Consider the following 22,792-nt stretch of genomic DNA (forward strand, 5'->3'; position numbering starts at 1 on the left):
TGTCCAGCTGATGTAGGGCATTCACTTGCATGCTGATGCAGATGTACTGTGGATGCAGGACAATGTTTATACACCCATGGTGGTGATGTGTGGTACTCTGTATGTATTCCCAATAGCGGCTTTGCCACAGGTGTGATCATGTTCTGTCATCCATCGCTTGACATTCCCATGGTGGCCTGCTTGTACGTCTGGCATATTGTCATTTCTGTGCTGCATTGGTCTCATGTGTGGCTTTGATGTGTTATGTTCTGGTTGGGATGTTCAGGGCTACAGTATTTCGCTGTATGTGCATTGTCCACTCACCACCCAATCTCACCCAGGTGGAGTATGTGTCCCTGCCAAATCTCACCCAGGTGGAGTATGCACCCCCCAATCTCACCCAGGTGGAGTATGCGTCCCCCCAAATCTCACCCAGGGGGAGCATGCGCCCCCCCAAATCTCACCCAGCTGGAGTATGCGTCCCCCCCAATCTCACCCGGGTGAAGTATGCATCCCCCTGTCATGCCCCCCACTGCACTGCCATGGGCCTGTCAGGCAACTTACCAAGCAGCCAGGCACATCGCCCAGCATGTCGCTCCATGTAGCAGGGTAGCGTGGAATTCCGTGACACCATGGCATCATGTGTGGATCCGGGATATCGAGCACAACAATGTGTGATGATCTTGCTGGAGTCACATACCATCTGCACATTGATGGAGTGTTATTGCTTGCGATTGCGGTACACCGCTTCTATGGCATGAGGGACCACCAATTCGACATGGGTGCAGTCAAGGGCACCAACGCAATTGGGCATGCCTGCCAGTGCGTGGAAGCCTACTTTAGTGTGAGCAAGCTCCTAGGCAGTCAGTGGTAGGGATATGTGGGTGCTTGTATGTTTCAGGAGGGCATCCAGCACTTGGGTCAGCATGCGTGAAAAGAGAGGTTGTGATATGCCATGCAGCTGGCCCACTGTGTGCTGGTAGGTGCCTGTGGCCGGGAAGTGGAGCAGTCACTACCTTCAGTAGAGGTGGGATGGCAGTGCGGATTTCTAACAGGCTGACGATGTCATCGTGTATAATGTCCACTCTGTGGGTGATGGTGTCCCAGTCCAACCGGTACAGGGTGTGATTCTGCTCAGGGGTTAGAATGAATGGACTGGCTCTGATGCGAGGGATTGGTGGCTGCCTACGTGGTACCACTGGCTGCACTGGTGGGACTTGCTGGGCCTGTGTCACCCTCCTTCTCCTCCTGCATCTCCTCTGTGCTGCCTGTTGTTGTTGTAGTTGTTGTTGTTGTTACTGTTGTAGCAGTAGAGACATGTCCTCTAGCCCCAGGATTGCAAAAGCTAGTGGGATCATTTTGGTGTGGCAAGGGGTGTGGTGTGTGGGTGTGCTCCTTTTGTACTGGGACAGGCTCCATTGAGTCCACCTGTGGTGATTGTGTGCACCTGTGGCAGTTGGCTACACTGCAGGTTTCTATTTGCGGGTGGTCCAGTAATACCATTCCGCCTTCCTTTTTTCATTACCTCCATGCTCGTAATGAGGCCCATAGCCTGCACCTCACAAACCAGTACCTGGAAAGCATATCTTAGCCAGTGCGCCACCAGGTGGGGGCTTCAATTGTTTGCATTAGGAATTAGGGTGGAAATATATAAAGCCTCAGAACCTAAATGGTATACATCAATTCAGGTAAACGTTGATCGTTAAAACATAAGCGCAACGTCAAATTGGCGTTGTTTATTAGAACACTGCACACCAACTACAAGTGAAAGGCGGTCCGTTTATTAGCACAACTGAAAAATACTTTAGACAATTATAATTTTGCTTAGCACAATAAGATCTTTGCGCTCCTATGTGCACAGACGTGTCGCAATAAACGCGGCACGTTTGATTTGAGATTACATCTGTGTATGGGCAAAGGTACTTCGTTAAAGGAAGGAGCGTCGTGGGACACAGAAACCAGCTGTCAAAGTTAACCCATGCCCTAGGGCCAAGTGCATGGTGCAATAGTCAGAAAGACTACATCTCCCGGCATGTCTCCCTTGCGTGCGCAGGCGTCCTCGCTCCTGAACCCGGTAGGCAGCGTGGCAGACCACTGCACGCATGCGCAAAGACTTTTCCTGCTCATGGCCAGTCAAAGGCTCTTGTAGACAGCTTGGAGCGGAACTCGAGATCAGTAGCACTCGTTGACCAAGCACAACACCGAGCCATGCAACTATCCGTGTGTGTCATCAGGAGGCTTGTCAGGGTAAGTAGAGTGAGGCGTGAAGCGATGCAGTGAAAAATGTACATTTGACTTGCAGTAAGCTCCATGCACAATAAGAGCTTACACACAGTATGTGCGTTGAGTGACATGGAAAGAGACGAGCCATGTGCATTGTAGTGCATGGGAAATGGTGAGGCATGTGTGTCGATCGGATAGCAATTTGTGGCAAGGACAGGGTGGGTATGTATAGCGTGGTAGAGGATACTGTATGGGCCGACGTTCAACGCAGGCATTCGGTTGGCGTGCTTGGATGTGGGGTCATGTCCCGTGTGCATTCATATGTAATTGTAGGTAGGTAGCCGAGTTGAGTATTTGAAGTGAGCGGAGTTATGTGCAGGCGGGACACTGCCACGTGTGTCATATTGCTCCCTCTGAGTCTGATTCCATTTGCAGTCCAAGAGGGCTCGTGTCTCTTTATGCATGCAACAAGAGTGCCATGTTAATGTTAATTGACGCCTTGGAGTCCGTGTGTAATAGCCCTCCCACCCATACTTTTCTCAAACCAAAGTCCATGCTTTGGGTCTACCTGTGTAATTGGACAGGAACAGCTGATTCAGCAGATAGTACTGGTGCAACTTTAAAGAGTAGCCCGAATCCAGGTTAAACTCGGTGCTTGTGAATCCTACCCCTATCCAGACTCCCCCGACCCCCCTCCCTCCTCCCACTGGCCTCCCAGCATATGTGGGTGATGCAATACAGTACAATATTGCTTTATTGGCACGACTATGAATAAGTATCATATTTCTTAGCGTATATCCATGTAAGTCTGTTGGCTGTAATTACACAATGTGGTTACACAATGTGGTTGTATGTCTAGTCTTTTCGGGTGTGGTCTCTTGTTACAAGCAGCGAGGTCATTTAGTGTTGCTATTCTCAACCAATAGGATCGGCTTTAGTTGCGTGTGGAAAGTTTCCGATTTCTCTTGAAATGCCACTGAAATATTTTGTGCAGTGGATGAGGCAATGAGTTTCATCTTCGTTAGGGTGTATATCACATTGTTTACATGTTATGTCAGTTTCTACCTGTTTCGATTTCCGTTCTATGGCCGCTCCTGTCAGTAGATTGCTTGCATGATTTGTGCTCTAGTTTGTAGCGTTTCATCTTGCTCTGCTTCCTGTTATTAGTGTGGTATGCCTTGTTCAATATCATTCATTTTGAGGTACAGATTTTATTTTATTATATTTTCGTTATGTTTGGTTCAACTTGATTGTCTTATTTTTATTTATTTCTTTTGTCTTGCCTTAGGCGGTTTAAGAATTGTGTGGGTCTTGTTTGTATTTCTACAATTAGTAGGTGTCCTCCTAGATTTGCCCTACATGCCTTACTGGGCACAGGACTTCTCCCCCATTCAGCATGTTATTAGCGTTCAGTCTGTTTCTGCTGCAGGGGGTGGGGGGGGAGGAGGAGGCAGGGAGCTCTGACATGCTCCACTGACTTTATAGGCCTTCATCTGCAGCTTTCCCGAGCAGCTGCTCCTGTAGAGGACACTGCAGCATCCGAGCAAACACGCGAGGGGAACAGAGAGATGGAGAGAAGAGAAGGAAAACATGAACACGAGGGCAGACATAATTAGAATCTGCATGTAGGAATAACAGCTGGTTAATATCGAGTGGAATAGGAAACATGGAGTAGAATCTCGGGAATGGTTGGTTGAGAGAGAGAGATGGGATGTCCTGAGTGCGGTGGATAAAATAACTGTTAAAGGTAGGAAGACAAGCTGAAAGTAGAAATTGGGGGGTTGTGAGAAGGAATGTTCTGGGAACATGGAAACCTTGGTTATAAAATATGGAGAAGGACGAGAACGAGGGGAATCGTGGGGTGGGAGAAGAGATAACACTGGCAAGAGGAAAACTTCGGAGTTGAAAGATACAATGGGACAGGAGAGGGTAACGTGAAAGACGGGTAATTCCAAGCAAAGGATGAGAACATGTGTGAAAGGCAACCTGAGGAAAGAAGGAATGAGAAATTGGTTGGTGAGTAGATGTTAATTATTGAGGTTTTAAAATGTGCCGAAACACCACCATAGTGGTCTCATAGTGCCTGTCTTTGTTCAAGCCCTAAGGTGTACTGTGTCCCTCCATGATGAAAGTCATGATTGACTGGGGCACTACTTATAATAGACCGTGTGCTTTAAAGGCCTACAGAAGTAGGATGCTAAGGACAAAATAGTGCAAAATATGTCAGCAGTCAAACTCTTTAAACCCTGCTCTTCCACTCTGCCCCTGTTCCTAGGCCTCTGGGAATAGAGAGCCTTTTAGGCTAAGAGAACACTAGATGGTCTGTTAGACCCCCCCCCCCCGCTGTGCCGATCTACCTGCTTACTTGGGAGGCCCAGCGCGATGGCATCCTCTTGCTCCGGGCCAGAGCACAAAGAAGGATGCTGCATAATGCCAAGGTTTCTTGGTGGTGGCATGCAGTAAAGACTTTGTTTTCCCCACTGTGTAGGACCCAAGAGGTCAAGCAATGCTATTTTCCAGTGTTGGTAACTCTTCTTGTGCCACCTGCGGTGGTCTGCCCATTGAGATAGCAGATCCGAGATAGGCCAGTAAGCTCCTATTGCATCACAAATGGACCTGCTTATCCAACCACGCCATTTTATAAGTAACAGGAAATTAATATCTCAGGCAATTTTCCTAATTCAAGGATGTGACAAGAATTCCTGAGGTTACGGCTCCATCTTGTCCTAACGGGGGAAATCTTGCTATTGTGCGACAGATCTAGCATGAGTAGGTTGGGATGGCACCTATGCAAGGGAAAACACCAATCCTGTCCCTCAAACATCTCTTGATGAACTGTAATGAGACATGGGAGGTTAGGAGAAAGGGTTCCTCGTTGGAGACAGGGAAGAACTATTGCTCTCGGACATGTTCTGGGATAGACTAATTTGCGGGTGAATTAACAGCCTTAACAATTCAGGTGATTCGGGAATTTGATTGTAAAGAATGAATAAAAAAATAGAAATATTCTCAGAAAATGTTGTATAGGTTCTTGTCTCAGTGGAATGTGATTGCTTTAAGGGGTATCAAGTTATTATATGGTAATGTATACTGCTTAGTTTTGTTATGAGATTTTTTTTTTTTTTGGTGTATATTTGTATGATACTTTTGTATGCATTTTGTGAAAAGACATGATTTGGCTAAGACACAAAAAATAAAGAAAAAAAAAAATAAAAGCAACCAGCATGACGTGCAGAATTTAGCGGCGAGGGGGCAGGACAAGAAACTACGGTGATGGGTAAAAGTGGGGGGCATGGAACAAAATGGGTTAACATGGAAACCAGGCAAAGTTGGTTGAAAAACATGAGTGCGAGGTAAGTGTTGGGAAAAGTGAGAGGAGATTATGAATCGGGAGGCAACCTAGTTGCCTAGAGGAATATTTGGTGGAAGAAAAAACAATGTCTAGGATGAGAGGGGAAAAGCCGAAGGTGAAGAGGAAGAAATGGTGGAAATGAGGTTGGGCAGAGTTTGCCAGGATATCCATCTTGATATTGCCATTAGCTACACAGTAGAGGGAGAGGCATACAGGAATCTTCTATTGGCTGTCTGAAAGCGGTGGACCTTGGAATCGGTGCCACCCCTTGCCAGCTTTGCAAGCGCTCCTGGTTAATTTCAGTGCGAAGTTCACCGGAGGCGGCCTTATGGACAAGAGTACTGTACAATCGATCGGCCTGCTACAAGAATTCACAGAAGGCTGTCTGGGCTGACCTTTGAGGAGGGTAGACCCAAATCATTTTCAGTGATTGGGCCAATGTACACTTTGTCCAGGAGGAAGAGCGAGTTAGTGACGCACGTTGTGAACCCTTTCCCTTTTCTGTACTAGTGCACTCCTTTTCACTATCTAACACACTGATTTTTGCAAGGAGTTATAATTCTTTTTATTTTCTTTCTCCCTCAGTCTGTGTGGCCTCCTCTTGTGGGTCGAGCATGTCATTTTTGCAGGCTGTGTGCAGCAGGCCTGGAATACTACATACCGTGCGCCAGTTTTTTTGAAGGTGCATTATTTTACTCTATATGATGATTTGTAGTCAGTACACACATATAAGTCCCATTCTCAGTGGGAGTATTTAATTAGCGAGTATAAATGTTTTAACTATAAAAACAAATATTTTGCAATAAATATTTCTTTGCAACAAGTTAATCATGATCAGCCAGTTATAATAGTGGAGTTTCTTCCTGTGGCATTACGCATACTACTGCACCAAACATATCCGTGGAACTGTGTGTATGAAAGCAGGGGCTGGGCTTCTGTTTCCTACTTTTGTTGGGAGTATTTTTACTCCCTTTTTTCTATAATTTTTTATTTTTTGGGGGAGCATTTGCCTATTTTTATGGAGTAAAAGTGTTTGATACACCTCTTACCTGTAGGGCTGACTACCTGCAGTAAGACTCTGTATAGTGAACATTGCCTGCATTTAATCTGAGCATGACCTCTTTGTCCCTCTTCCATGTCAGTGTCCTATAGACAATGAGCCTTCAGCAAGCAAACTGTGCAAACTTTGATCAATAACCAACAGAGTCAAATGTTGTAACACACGCGTTTTCATTAGCAGTTCCAAATAAACAGGAGACTGAACCAAGAGCCTATGACCGAAGTATTCCACGGGAAATCTCTCCTATCGCAAGTCTCTTAGCGCAACAGAAACATGGAAGGGGCAACCCATAGAGTTGCCCTCCAAGTTGGACATTGAAGACCCCCAAACATTCTGCACATAAGCTCTTCATGCATATATCCCTTTTGAAGCGACTTTGACTAATCTGGCAATCTAATCAGTTGCTGCCCATAAGCCATTTCAGGTCAAACCAACCCACTTGTCGACACAGTGCATGGTTTCTTCTGTTTATGTTGAGCTCCAAGTGTAACGCAGATATGAACCATCTAAAGCAATATGCGCGATACCAATACATACCATTCTTCCTGTGTCCAGAGATGAGATGTAACGGAGCCTGCAGAACAAAATGAATTATGGGCAGAACGAAGGTGTGCTCTTTCATAATGCGGTGTAAATATGTGCAGAGCCGGCGTTTCCGAAGGAAGGACTTCGGACAAGGATTGTGCCTGTCCAGCCCTGGCAAGTGGCCTGGCGGGGTTGCATTCCCTCAGGTGTGAGCCCTTTTTCAGTTTTTGCCTCCTCTTACCGCCCCCTTGCTTCCAGATCCCATCGCATACCTTGTATAACTGCCCCACTCCCACCAGAGCTAACCCGTTTCCATATGGCATTATCCTGCCACAAACGGAACATGCCAACATCCTGACTACATTTGATTGATCATCTGAACCTGCTCGACATGACTGACGGAGCCCCCGCCATGTGGGGTGAGGCTTTACCAGCTTGCTAATGACCAACTCCCTAGTCTTGCCGCCCCAATGCCGTTGCTAATGCACCCGGCTACTGTGACCAGTCAGATACTTACAGGTGGTGATCATAAGTGCCCTTACATCACAAATGGCTTTTCCTTTCCTACATTTGACTTTGCATAATTGCATAATATTGATTTATTGACATTCTACCCATCTGATATCTTGAATACGTGCCTACTTTCATTCCTCCTCTATTACCTGCCAGTCTTTCCTCGCTTCTTGTGCAGCACTTGCCTCGTAACATCATTGTAGGGCGTCCCCATTGTTTGTTATATTAACAAACATGTCTGCATCCCCCCTGATCTGCTCTACTATGGCTTTCTTTGCATCTCGGCTATTGGCTACCTCTGCCTGTTAGTATTCCTGATGTACCGAGGCTTGGCCTGCTTGCCTGTACTCCTACTACAAGATGATGACTGCTAGTGTACCTGATGCAGACACCCCCGTACCATGAGGTGTGACTCTGCCAGATTATGCTTTCTAAGAACCACTTGCACGCTGTAACCTCGTGAGTAGTATTGTACTTTGTTCTCTCTCACTCTCTGTAACTAACGCCTTCATACCTGAGGGTTTGGCACGCTACTACAAATAACAAAATAAATGACTTGACCAAAAGAGGTAAAGGTGGGTCCACACCCCTTGGACAAAAGTTAAGTGAGGCTCTGATCACAAAAAAGTCCTTGTTGCCCCAACATTGCCAAAGTATTAGAAAGCAACAGAGTCGCCTTAAAGAATTGATCACATGGCATCTTGTCCATAAACCTGAGAAATTAGAGGGAACGCAAAAGACCTTTGAGCCCTTGAGGATCCCTCATCAACAGTGCCCCGGGATCAGCGCATTGTTGCTGTGTGTGAACTTGTCTAACCACCTCCCGTCCAGAGATGGACGCATCTGCAGCAAAAAAGGGAGCATTCACCTAAGAGCTTCCGTTCCTTGCTCACTCGGTCCCTGTAATATGAGGCCTTGAAGGATGGTACAGCCCCACAGACGAAGATGGGGACAGGCCCCCTCCTCCTCCACCGCCACGGTTTATCTAGGACTTTGTCAGGTTACTGTATGTTCAGATCCTGACTGCTTGACCGGTCTGGGCTGGAGCAGATATCACCACTGACCACACTTCCCAATTCGACGATCTTGCTCCCTCTACCCCGGATCACTGACCTTCAAGAGATGTGTCTTAATAATAGCTCCCACCCTGTTTTACTTGCATCTACAGTAACTGCCCCCTGTAGACGTTGCTCAACCCCTCACTGGAGGGATGTTGCTAAAGCAGGAACCATCAAGTTGGGAAATGTATAATCTGGAGAGTCCATTCTCCAAAACTGGAGGATGTGCTACACCAAGGGCTATATTCATACTCTTTTTCCCACAAGGCCATGCAGCCGAACTGTGTCATCTCGGTGTGGACCTGAAGCCGCTGACCTACTGGTGGACAACAGCCCTTTTGGAGAGTCACTATTCACTAGTGGAGCTTTTTAGTCCTATAGAGAGGAAGGAACACCTTGCCTTGAATAGAAGAGTGCTCTCGTCCTATAAATTCTAGCACTTGAGAGGATTCCCAGTGAGAGGTTTGTATGTTTTTCCTAGCCAGCCACCTTAAATGCACTGCAGACGCACCCTACTGGATTCTCCTAAAGTTTGTGATGGAAAGGTACATGCACCAACCAGTTGCCAATGTATGAGTGCATCATAATTCTGCGTGGCTCCATGTTTGCTGAAGCCGCTTTTAAAGGGGCAAGAACTTTGGTCAGCACCCAAGGAACTGACTTTAGGTTGACTGGTTTTGCATGAGACCGACAATGGTGCTTTGCCTCAGTAAAGCGCAGGAACCTCTGATGCAGTTGGCAGACAGAGCGTAAGCTGAGAAAATGCATCCTGAAGATGGAAGGAGTCCATGAATTCTCCTCTGGGCTGCAGTGACTATAGTGGTGATTATTTCCTTTCTGACTGTTCTGTTTTTCACAAACTTGTTGAACTCCCTGAGTGCTGGTACCACTCTTGATGTCCCCATTAGCAGGAAGAGAAATGAATGTCGTTCTAGGTGAAAAGATCTTATTCTAAAGATCTTTTCACCCAAAAAACGATTTACAAAGACTGCAGGGAGTGGTCTTTCTAAATGCAACTGTCCCGCCCCTGCCGCACACCATTGCACCCACAGGGGCTGACGGGCATGTCGGGAACCGAAAACGCAGGACGAGGAGAACTGTTGAGTGTGTAGGTGTGTGTTGTGTGTATGTACGTGTTTTGGTTTGGGGGAGTCTCGGGTGGGGGCTGGCAGGTTGGAAGGGGGGGCTGGTGCTGAGAGTTGGGGGGGGGGGGGTCCCGCGGGAGAGGGTGGGTGTAGGGAGTGGGGTGGAACAATGGGTGCTCAGGGGCGAAACCCCCAGAACACACAAATACATTTAAAAAAATGAAAGCATTTTAAATCTCTCAGGAGAAAGACTTTTTATAAAGCTGGTTTTCGGATCAATAGAAAATTGGTCATTATAAATCAGTCTTTTTCTCTTGAGACCTTTAAAATGAGGTCTTTTCACATAGAACCATGAATATACACTGAATCTGCGAGAAATGTGGATCCCTTCCACAGGGTGGGGGCTGGATGGGGGAAGATGGGAAGTGAGGAAGGGGGAGGGAGAAAGAAATCGCCACCAAGTGAACGGGAGCTACCTCTGGGGACCCTGACACAGTTTATGATGAAGTGAGTCGAGCACTAGAATATACTGATCACTGCGCTGATCATGGCTGTTTATAGTGGATGCTACTGCCAGTGAGGGTTTCTTAGGAGATTGTGCTTTTCCATCTCTGCAAGGTTGGAGTGGTTTTGGGTACAAACCAGAATCGCTCAGGAGCTGGGTCAGTAATACTATTAGATGTATGGTTTACTTGAATCCTCGAGCAATAAATGAGCCGTTTTGTTACTTGTTTTGAAGGGGGACTTAAGGTGCACACTTAAAGTCAACGGGAAGTTGACTGATTTGGCATTTAGTGCATGTGGGCACATGGAGCAAGTTCCACATTTGTGGAAGCCAGATGCTTGCAAGGCAGTGAGCCAGTTTTGGCTTGCCGGTTGTTTAGGTGCCAGGCATGATGGGATGAGTAGTGTTACTTAAAACCGACACCATTGCAATGTAAACATCATGTATGCTTTGCTTGTATAAATAACTGTACTACATCACATCGGCGTATGACTATTCAAGTGTCACAATACCATCCACCCTCAGACCTTGAACACTGATCTCCTCACAGATAATTAAACTTGCTTCTCACTACTCGGGTATTTGCTTGCACATCCTGCATACTCGCCACAGCCTTAAAAAAGACCCATGCCTGGTCGAAACACGTGCCTCCTTTAAGTGTGTAACTTAAATCGCCCTAAAAAAACAAGTGACAAGACGTCTTATTTATTGCTTGAGAATTCAAGTAAACGATATAGGTAATATTACTGACCCAGCGCCTGGGTGATCATGGTTCTTACCCAAACCCAATTTGACGTGCTGCACCTTTAACCTCTACAGGAAATACAAACTATAATCGACTTTTCTATTTGGCCGATTATGCTTTAAATGTCTTTTGAATTCTCCCAAACGTAATTTTATATACGTCCCCAACACACAAGCGTAATGTCAGGTAGGTAGGTTGGGGGGGGGCGGGGCGGTGTGTTTAGGCCTCCCCAGGATAACTGCTGCCAAATAGCTGTTTGTTCCTAGCAATTTCGTTCCATGAAGTCAGTCTGCGGAGTGCCATCATTGCAACACATTCGAAGACAAAGCATGTACAGATCCAAAGAGCTGTGAGCTGCGACTTCATTCTGCAATGTCCAGAACTATGGTAGAGAGAAAATAGGCTTTGAGCAGGGGGTTTGGGGCCTGCTGCCGCTTCACAGCCTCAGCCAGCTCTCCTGCAGCCCAGAGGACTGGCTCAACAGAGTCCAAGCATGGGATTCGCTGGAAGAATCGCCACACCAAGGGGACGAAATCCATCGGCTCAAAGGGGAGCAGCGAGTTGGTATACACCGGGCCTGATTCAGAGAGCATTTTCTTATGGGATTGCGCCATTATAGAACGCTTTGGTGAATCGGGCCCACCGTCTCCTGTTTTAACAACTTACCCAAGTTTGCCCAAACAAGTTGTGGCCGTGAAACAGCAAATTAAACCGGGATGCTCCGAGTTTTATCTACCTTCTGAAAGTCCAGTAACGTGTGAAAACATCTTTTGAAAAGCATATTTCTCAGTAAACGAGGGGAAAGAGTGTGATATAGGTGTGCAGTAGACCCCTTGCCCACCATAAGTACAACACAACTCCCATAAAAAGTATGACACCCAGAAGGTATTGAAATGGAGGGGCCTTTTTCGGAAAGATGTTCTCACATGGATCTAGTGCCTGGCTGCTCGGGTGTCGCTCCCAGCATGGACACATTCGACGGGGGCAGGGCAATGTCTGAAATAATATAAGCAGATCACTGCACCTTCTTTGGCTCGTGTATGTTGCACATAGTTAAGTGATCAAGACCTAGCTTTGTGAGGACAGTGTGGTGTGGCAGCAGATACATGGCAGCACAATTATCATAGGCCAGGGGACTGTAACATGTGGCTCGCCAGATATTTTGGACTACAACTCCCATGATGCCTCATCATTGACCATTCTAGTAAACTCTGATGGGAGTTGCACACCAAAACATCTGAAGATCCAAAGGTTGCAGACCCCTATCCTAGGCAATGAAAATAAAAATCGGTGTCTATCCATCTGGGTACTTCCAAAAGAAAGGATCTCTTTATTGGCGACTGTTCCACTGGTCCTTCAATGATGGTTCAGACCCCTGCAACCAGGCTATGTTGGAGAGCAGATGACCAGCACCCAGTGGGACTGAGGCAGCCACAGAGTGGCAAGAGCGCCAACACTGGGCCCCTTTGCTGGGTTGGCAGTCGGCTGATGGGCTGAGATTTCACAATCTCTTTCCTGGTGCTTGTGAGTAAGGAACATCAAGTCCTGGGTATCGCGTCTCATTTACCACCCTTCCTGATGTGTCTGGCTCGGCCAGCGACTCTTGTCCCAGCTCTCAGATGGCTGCCTCTCATTTCTCTCAGTTGTCATTGCTTTCACCAGCTGGCATCCAGTATTGGGAGCCCTGTGGTCTAGGCAGTGGTTCTAGGCAGTTACTGGTGAACGGCAGCACAATGGCGTTGACCTCGCATTCAAGTGCGTTCTGGAAAAGGTCCCCAGGCTCTTTGAGAGCTTTGAGTTCAGAGCGCTCTGTAGCTTCCTCTGAAACTTTTTTTGGAGCACTTGGCCTCTTGAAGAGAAGAGGTTCCCCCACTGGCCTTCTTAAAAGGGTTGGTGCATTACCCCCATGCACCCTTAGGCCCAAGTCAGTAAGCTCAATTCTTAAACACACACAGGATGCTGGACCACTAGAGCAAGGCATCCTCTTTCAAACTGTGCGGTGTTGTTGTCTTCAATGGTTTGTGGTCTCTAATAAGAAAGACAGGAATGGGAAGAAGCAGGGAGTCATTACTTTCAACTTTGTTTCAACTGCATCAGCAGAACATCTTGTCTCTCTGCTTCTTCCCATTCTTTCTTGGATATAGACATTGACTCTATATTTAGGACAACTTCTGTATTTGTTTCATTTCCATCATCCAATTCAGAAATGTTGGTAAGACGAGACAAGCAATCAGCAGAACAATTTCTTACACCTGGTACATATAGTACTGTGCAATTATGCTCCTGTAAAAGTATGACCCATCTTCTTATGCAATTGGACCATTATCCAACCCTTTGTTCATAATAACATGAATTAGCGGTTTGTGCTCAGTGCGAAATTCCACTTTTACACCCCAGATGAAATTCCTGAACTTTTCTGCCGCCCGTTTCATGACTGTCTCTTTTTCTATGGCCGCATATGATTTTTCTGCACCCTTTAACAATCTTGATACAAAAGCAATTAAAACTCTCTTCCGTCAACTTCTTGAGTGACATCCGCTCCAAGACCCAAATTGCTGGCATCTGTAGTAATTATAGTTTTCTGACCACTTCTGAAGTTCAATGATGGTGCTCTACTGAGTTCTAATTTGATCATCTCGAATGCTTCTTCGCATTCAACGTTCCACTCAAAAGTTTCTTCTTTAAAAGCTTGCGAAGTGGAATCGTATGAAGGGCAAAATCCCTTATGAATTTCGAATAGCATTCCGCCATCCCAAAAAAGGTACGTTCTTCCTCCTTAGATTTGGCTCTTGCCATGTTCTTAATAGCATCAGCTAACTGCCACTTTGGTCATATACCTTCAGCTGAAATTGTATGTCTGAGATATTCGATTTCACAACGATTAATGTTGCATTTTTCTCTACTTAGTCATGCCCCCCTCATATAATTTCTTGCAGACCTATTGTAATCTTTCATCGTGTATCTTGTGGTCGACAGCATGTACTGTTATGTCATCCTGAAAACAAATAATGCCTTGATCTCCTTCGAAAAGTTTGTGCATAATCTTTTGAAAAACTGAGGCAGCTGATATTAACTCGAAAGGTAGCCTTTTATATTGGTGCAAGCCATTTGGTGTAATTGCTGTCAATTTCTGGGAGTCTTTGTGTAGTTTCACCTGATGGTACGCTGAAGTTAGGTAAAGAGTGGAAAAATACCTTGATGGTCCTATTGCGGACACAATTTCTTGAATGTTAGGAAGTGGGTGCCTGTCAGGGACCAAGCACTTCTTGAGTTCTTGCATGTCCACACATATTCTGAGCTTACCAGATTTCTTCCCGAGGACAACCAATGGTGAAACCCACTCATTAGCATCTATACATTCAATGATACCTTGATCTTCAAGAGCTTTGATTTCCTTCCTTACTTCTTCCCTCATGGAAAGTGGGACGTTGCGTAACTATTGTGCCACAGGAGTGTGACCTAGTCTCATCTTGATCTCATGTGTAAATCCAAAGAGACATCCAATTTCATTTCTGAAAACACCTTTCATCACATCATCAATTTCTTTGGTCTGCTTGAACCCATTGGGTGCCATTGTACCATTCCCAACTGATAATACTGATTCACTTGCACCTGCATCCAATTTCACCTTGAGTTTTCTCTGATGGGTCCAACTCAACAAAGGTGTTCTCCCCGCTTTCGTGATATACATTTTTCCATTTGCTTTTCTGTCTTTGAATTTAAGCGTGCCCCAGAACCACCCAATGACATCTATTCTAGCACCTCCATAAGCTCTGGGTCTTATGTCTGGCTCATGTAAATATTCGTGTTTATTCTTGTTCCATAGGTTCTGTGGTACAAGAGTGTATTTGGCGCTATAACACATACAATAGCCTTAGGACTCTCCATTTCATCTTCATTCTCTTTGTCTGTTATTACAAATACACATTCCTCTCCGTCTTCATCACTACAATTATCATTCCCTATCCAATTCGTTGAGATGTTTTGAGCTCTACAACACCTGGCGTAGTGTCCTTTGCCTTTGCATTTGCCACAAATAATCTTACAAGCAGGACAATCTGGGTTATCCGCCCAGCGATCTGTACTTTAACATCTGAAACATCTGCTAGTGTTCCTTCTCCTTGAGTCATTTCCTGTTTGCGTGGACTCTTCCTTCTCATATTCATATTGTGCACTTTAGGAGATATCCTGTTTCTCCTGTCTTCATTCCATGGCGGTCTTCAATTCCTTTCCGGCCTGCACCTTCTATTTGTAATCTCTGCTACTTGAGCTATTGATACACTATTCTTGTTGGCATTTGTCATTGTATTATTATCTTTCGGGACTTCATGTTTGATCTCAACCGTTTGTACTCTGCTTTCCAGTTCTTTAACACATCTTTCAGTGTGCTCAACTTCTTTGGCTACACATAGGACTGTGTCTAAAGGTGGATCATCCTCAGCCCATAGCCTTTCTCTCACTTTACTACTTCAGTTCCTGTTGGAGTGTAGATCTCTCAACCTTTCATCCAACTGTGTTAAAATTGCATGTTCTAGCTAATTTTCTTAAACCAGTTATGCATTCTTCCACGCTTTCCCCTTCTTCCTGTACTCTTAACAAATTTGTAACGTTCTAGCGTTCTAGGATAGTGCCTATCTTCTTTTCATAATGTTTGCTCATTTTTCTTAACAAGCATTCATATTCATTTAGTTCGACATCCTCTTCAGGAGGTAGTTCCGGTAAATCTTCAAACTTTTCTTGTCCAGCTGGGCCAAGACAATGTAATAATAGAGACTTTGTTTTGTTTACACTGCAATTCTGACCACACACAACACCCGCATAGTGTTCGAATGACTTGATCCATCTTTTCCACGGTGTTGCTGGCTCCCCAACTTGCGACAGGACGAACATGGGTAGGGGTACGCTATTGAAAGACATACTTTGCTCCTGTGGATTTTAGGTTGTTGAAATAATTAAAATATTCCAGAAACCCTATGTGGGCAACTGGTTAAGAGTTGTATTGTGTTTCCCCTTCTATTACTTTCTCTTTGTTTGTATATTTTACATTGACGTGCAGTATGGTGCCAGTGTCCTTTGCCTTTTTCTCGATCTGTATTGGAGTTGTCTGAACCTTATTGTCTAATATGCAGCACAAAAGGCAGTTTTTCTTCTTTTTCAGATTGTGGTGAATTCTGTGCATATAAACGAACACTCTGTGACAGTCGGCGGAGTTACTGTTTATCCTCGGCGCTTGTCATGCCTTCTTTTCTTCTTTATTATTCCCTCTTATTTCTTTCATATCATATGCCAGTCACAGTCCATTTATTGGAACAAAATAGAGTGGGGCTTCTGTACCGTGTATTACGGTAATTGTGCGACGTGAGGATAACGTGAAAAGTGAAAGCCGGATGCAGTGTCAAGAGCCACAGGACAGCAGAGGACGGAATTGGGGGCTGCAGTAGGGCACACAGGTACGCACACGGCCAGGCACACTCACTTGAAACGATGGCTGCTACAACGCTCTCATGAACGGAGCGGCGTAACGGAGTCAAACCAGGACACTGGCGAGCGGAGCGGTAACAGCGGGTACCACGCCGCGGCAGGGGCCACTGCGACGCTCGGAAGAAGGCTGGGCGTGGGGGAACAGTGAGGCTCATATAACCAAACTAATCCTCGTCGCCACTTGTAGTGGGTGAGGTAAGAAGACAAGCTAGATTATTTATGCGATTGTACCTTTTATTTATGAGCGGTAAACAAATAGGTGCAGTAATTGCTGTGAGAAAGAGGGCAGCATAAAGGGGTCCCACCGACTACTAACTCCAACGCCTCTGCTATGGTTTGAATACTCTCTATGTTCTTAGACACACAACGAGATTCGTGTCATCACTCCAGAGAACAAACACTCACGAGCAGAGACTTCCACGAGCTAAGTCTCGTGGTGGGGTCTCGTGATGACATTGGAGAAAACTGTACAATGCTACAATGTGTCACTAGTGGAAGTAGATTTCGTTCACCAGTTGTGATATGCGCTTGTGCTCTGGATGGTTCTAATTCTTCCTTCTCCTTGTGACGTTGCCGCGCATGCAGGTTGCACACCCCTCACATTTACGGGTTCCATGCGTGAGACAGCCACCCAGTCACTTTTTTTTTTCTTTGGAAAGTGTCCTAAATTTTAAATGGTAAAGGCATAATTCCAATTCCCAGAAATCCAAGGAAAAAGGACCGGATGGTTTCTCATGCATGAAGCTTGAGAGCTCTGAGATGGGGAACTCTTACTTGCTTACAATAGGATTAATTATGAGTATGGCACCTCCTTCTGTATCTCCAAAATAATGCATGCAAGGAACAGGGTGTGATTCGCGGGAAAATACCTTGCTAGCTGTCGGAGGTTCTGCACTATACATTTATTTCCACCCAGAAGGTGGAGTTGAAGATATTTTTGAGGCCCCAGACCTAATGAAAACCTTTTAGACCAAAGACGTGGGGATGTCGCAAATCTGGAGAGAATGTGACCAATGTGCAGTTTTCCACCATGGGACAGAAGCAGATTTAACGGTAATTACAGCATGCAGTATTCGTGTAGGGTAAACCACACTTCCCACAATGTTACCGTAAGGGCCTCATTCTACATGCAGTATTAATGGTAAAATCCTGTGGTGTTATGTTATGTTACTTGACATTTATATAGCGCTCTATATATCATTGGTATGATCTCAAAGCGCTGCTAGGTTGAACGCCCTTGGGAACCGTAGTTCTGGTCAGTAGAGAGAAATAGTGTCGTAGGGTGCGTGGGTGCACCAGTTGTGTGTGCCGCTGATGTAATTGCCTGATGGTAGCTGCATCCTAGCGTTAGGTGTGGTCTTGAAGATATCAGTTGCATGTGTGCAGTCTGGTGGGTGGACACCCAGACTGGGTTCTGGCTGCGTTAAGCCTGAAGGACGCTTATGTGAGCAACTAGGCCGGAATGTCATGGGATAGCTGCGTTTTATTAGGGTGATTAGGTGTTCATGGGGTAGTGTTCATATGTGAATAGCTGGGCTGAATTTATCAGGGGTTAAGCTGTGTTCTAGTTGTGTGATGGTGTATAGTACAAGTAAGCGTCGTGATGTGGTATGATGGTTCATCTTTAAAGCGCCAGAGACCAGGCTTGTGAACGGAGTAGCGGGAAACACCGCGATACTTGGACACACAGAGATAGGGGGCTGGGCTTACAGCAACAGGGGGCATACGTATATGTAGCAACAGCATGGGGAACAACAAAGCAGGGTACACAGTGACACAAGGGCACGGTGGGCATACATGGTGACGAGAGGGTTGGGGTAATACATTGGGATACAAAGTGACATCACGGGGACAGGATAGCGGGCAACACAGCAACACAATGACAGGGGGCTGGGCATACAGCGATAGGAGGGGGACATAGGGATATATAACAGCATGGGGAACAAGAAAGCAGGGTACACAGACACGTGCACGGTGGGTACACACTGGAACTAGGGGTTAGGGTAATTCCATCCAACCATCGAATCAACTTCCGGGGCACCAGTGCTCCAGGGGTGAATATCGGTTTGGAAACCATCAATCAGCCCCACTCTTCTAGTACCCCAGAAGGGATACGAACAGATTGGAAAAACCAGCAAATTATGCACCTCCTTGTCCAGTTTTGGTAACGTAGACAAAACGTCAGGCTTATCTCTGAAAGGTCATGGATTGTTGGTTAGTTGCAACACAGCGAAAATGCAATTATTACCCAATGATAAAAGGGACTGTCCAGTCAAGGTTGTATTAGAAATATCTACTTTCTCAATCAAAACGGACAATCTAACAACACTACGAAACACAACCCACCCTGTAAAGGAATGCAGAGGACAGACAGTTTCAAAGAAGGATAGGGGTTGCACTCTGGATACTGACAGGAGGGTAGTCGCTATGGTTAATGACCACAGCAGTTTGTTAAGCTTTCTTGGTTTTAGCACAAAGGTGGAAACGTGTCTTAATGTCCCTAAAAGCCTTCTGGGAAGGACCAGTAGGAAAGGACCACAATGTACCTTGTGTTGTAGGTGTTCATGGTGCTCGACAGGGTCGAGTTGGCTTCAGGGTGCTTTGCAGGCTTCTGTGACAGAGTTCTAGCTGGGAGTCAGCTGCAGGGATCAGGTGAAAAGACGGTTTTGCTCTGAAGCTGGACGAACGGCTGCAGGCTGGCCTACACAACGGCTCAGGGCGAGGAATCGCATCATTGCTATCGGCTGCTCTGGCGACGGTAGCTTGACAACTCACTGCGTTGCTGTCGATTGTGGATGGAGGATCTTGACTGGCTCAAATATGTTCTTTAAGGCAGACGGTGATAGATGCTTGTTGAGGCACTTCTCCCAGCTTCTACAATGGGTTTGTGTCATTCTTTTAAAGTGGATGATCCCCCAACCGTGGAGTGTGTTGCATGCAGGCAGCTGCCTGGCCCTTGGTTGTAGGTTTAAAGACCTTCTGGCACTTCCTAGCCAGGAAGCTGCTGCAGAGCCTAGCAGGCCACACTGTGTGCTGGCTGGGTACCTGTTCTGGTGCGACTGGAGAGTCCTCTTGAGTTCTATTTCTCCTTCTATTCTCTGGGAGAAGTTTAGGGGAGCGATCTTGCTTCCCATTTTGGATACCCTTGCCTTCCTTCACTGGCGGAAGATGTAAGGCAGACTGTACCTTTTTTAGCTAGGGTCCAAGGTTGAGTTCTTCTTTCTTACTTCTTGTGACGTCTTCAGATGATCTGATTAAAGAGGGGCTCCAGCCCTCTTTTAAAGCCAGGTGGGCCACAGTGATTGGTATAGGCTAAGCCTACCTTTGTGAACCAATCCTGTGGTCCCTAACAATTTTCTATGTGCGGGAGGTCAAAACCAGACTACTGTGGAACAGGAACCAGGGTTGTCCCAGAACCAAGGTGGCGCAAACCTCCTCTCAACAGAAAAAGCTATGGGCTCTACTAAGTCCCTCCCAGCTGCCTGTCTGCTGTGATCAGAGTCTCTCTGCTTAATGAATCTCCCTGTCGTTCCCGATTAAAGCGGTGGGTCTCCTTTAGATATGCTGAGAGACCAGACCCTCTGGCTTCCGCAAACCACATTCTGGTATCTTATGAAAGGAGTCCCTTTAGTGGGGGTGGCCTACTGCAAAAAAGACCCAGACATGTTAGTTCACTTGTCATTGATACTGATGGCAGGAGCTGGTTTCAGGTTTACACAGTTACATATGAAGGGTTTTTGGGTTTCCCGCCTCCTTTATCCTCTGCATCCAGGCCCTCTGGGGGCCTGTTTGAAGTACCCGCTATTGGTATGTAAATCGCTGCGGTTCCATTGAGCATTTGTTAATTAATCGGGCTGTCCATGGCAGGGGGATGTTTTGTCCTCCCACTCCATGGGATGACCTAGTGCCATCATGAGTTAGGCTCCATGGGTTATTGCATAATCTACATTTAAAGTACTGCACGGGTTGAATATAGATTGTTTTTCAAGTGCAGCACTTCTTATGTTCCCTCCACAGTAAAATATTCTGTGTGATCACAGTACCTAATTGGGTGTATTTTAAAAATGTCAGTCATTTAAAATATTTTTGTTCATTCTTGTAATGAGGCTTTAAGTGTGACTGGTGTTCTAAGGAACATCTTTTTTTAATTTTAATTTCCCGCAGCATGTGAAATGCACACATCAGTTTGGGGATTAAGGGTCAGGTTCTCAATCTTTTGCGCATCTTATCACTTGCATGACAAAAAAGTGTGCCCTATTCAGATGCTCATTGTCTCCCCCTTTGATCAAAGAAGGGGGCGTTACTGTGCATTTCAGTCTTGGGAGGATAGCTCAGGGGCAACTTGCTCACCTTGGAAGCAAGACGACCTGGAGCAACACAGGTTCGATCCCCTGTTCCGCGCTGGGTATTAAGCGTGTTCTAAATAACCTATCATTTCGTAAGTTTACAAATGGGATGTGCTTTTGCAAAATTAGGGACAATCCCCTGCGCCTCTTGGGAACAGACACGGGATGGATATCCAAAGCATGACTGGTCATTTCTGGTGCTGTAATGAATTTTTTTTAAAAAAAAGTGTTAGTGTGAAAGCAGTGGTAGTCCCAGTTTGGGAGAGTTTTATCTCCCACCTTTCAGTTGCTCGCCTCACTTAGCATGCCAGTGGGCGGGCATCTGGGTACCCAAGACAATGGGGACCCAGACTGCCGGGCGCCCACTGTGGAAGGGAGGTGGCAGGGGCAGGTGACAACAGGTAGTCCCTGCCCCTGACACCTCACATCAAAGGCCCCCCTCCCATCTGGACGGACGTTGAGCAGGGGGCCTTTGATGTTCAAAGAGGGGCTACCTTGACCTCTGGCCAATTTTGGCATATAACCAGGGAGGGCAAGGTAGCCCCTCTCATGCTCGTGCTTGCCCTTGCCAGGCACCTACAGAGCTGGACCTCTGACCCCAGCCACTGTTCTCTAAAAACCTCCCTCCCACCCCAATAAACAAGGATGAACTACCCACAAAGGGGGCAGGTAGACACACTATAATATATAAGGTTTAAAAAATAGTGTAGGGGAAAATCTAAAGAACCTATTAAAATACTTACAGGCTAAAACGCCCAAGAAAAAGGAACAAATAATAATAGCAACCTAATTCAAAAGGGCAAAATGGATCACAGCACGTTCAAGGAACCGGAATTAAAGTATAAAATCCCAAGCTCAAAGAACCATCCACTGAGGAGAAATAAATCAATAAACGCCTCATAAAAGGCACAAACGCAAGTGGATCTCGGGATCTCGAGCCAAGGGAACGACCAGAGATGCAGAGAAAGTGAAAGATGGGCTCTGGACAGAGGGGGGAAGGGGCAGGAGACCCCCTCCTTCAACATAAGGACATGGAAGGGTACAAATGCCCAAAATCAATTCAGGTTTGATGCAAGTGGAAGCTTGAGAACCCACCTCTGAGGATGGCCAAAGTTTTTCTCCCCCCCCCCCCACAGCTCGTTTGGCCTCCTCCTTTCAGACATTGTCATTACTGTCATCCCTATTAGCTGTCATCACTGTCACTTGTGTCACAGGCATGCCTCTCTCACCCACACTAAACCACTTCCATGCTTCTCGCACGAGACTGCGCTACTCCCCGACACCCGGGGCTTCAGACCCGCCCTTCAGCGAAAACCCCTTCAAACATTTTAAGTAAACGTGTGTGTTGGTGAGCTGAATATTTAGGACGGTAAGAATTGTATTTCCAAATGTCATAAGCAAGTAACAATAAACTCAAACATAATACATACAGGAGTGCATAATAATACATACACAGTGCACGTGAGCAATTAGCGTTCATGTACTACGTAGGACTAACCACAAAGTATGTGATATGCTGCTGCTTTAATAAGAAAAGATGCAGCCACAGTCAATACATATACCTCGCCTTCTTACAGCTAGCCAAAAGACTTCAACACCGAATTGGTCCAGGAGGTCATGATACATATTATTGGACGATTTCATTGGACACCTCTTTCTAGATCAAGATAAATCATGTGGAAGGGGTTTCTAAATGCACTCTGTTTTTTGGGGTGTGCGTGTTTCCCTTGTTGGGTAAAATCCCTTGGGTAAAATCAAAAAAGCCCCCACACCCCCAGTGGGTTCAAGGATACAGCCTGAGCATCCCGATCCCGACTGCTTCTTAATCTGATTAACCCTGAAAATAATGAACCCACTCTCTGGTAGTGATCACATGTTCCAAATCTTCGTAAAAAGGATACGTTACGTTTTCAAAATGTT

The 22,792-nt window shown here is 46.0% G+C and overlaps 1 protein-coding gene across 1 annotated transcript in view; it reads left to right on the plus strand.

Moving 5' to 3' along the window:
- Positions 1–2,072: 2,072 nt before the first annotated feature.
- Positions 2,073–22,792, plus strand: part of SHMT2 (serine hydroxymethyltransferase 2) — a 202,940-nt gene continuing 182,220 nt past the window's right edge. The window contains exon 1 of the mRNA XM_069653569.1: positions 2,073–2,226. Coding sequence (XP_069509670.1) covers positions 2,188–2,226 — 39 coding nt within the window. The 5' untranslated portion in view covers positions 2,073–2,187. The remainder of the gene's footprint in view (positions 2,227–22,792) is intronic.

Source organism: Ambystoma mexicanum, chromosome 3q, assembly GCF_040938575.1.
Source record: "Ambystoma mexicanum isolate Mex_15411 chromosome 3q, UKY_AmexF1_1, whole genome shotgun sequence".
NCBI classification, from domain to species: Eukaryota; Metazoa; Chordata; class Amphibia; order Caudata; family Ambystomatidae; genus Ambystoma; species Ambystoma mexicanum.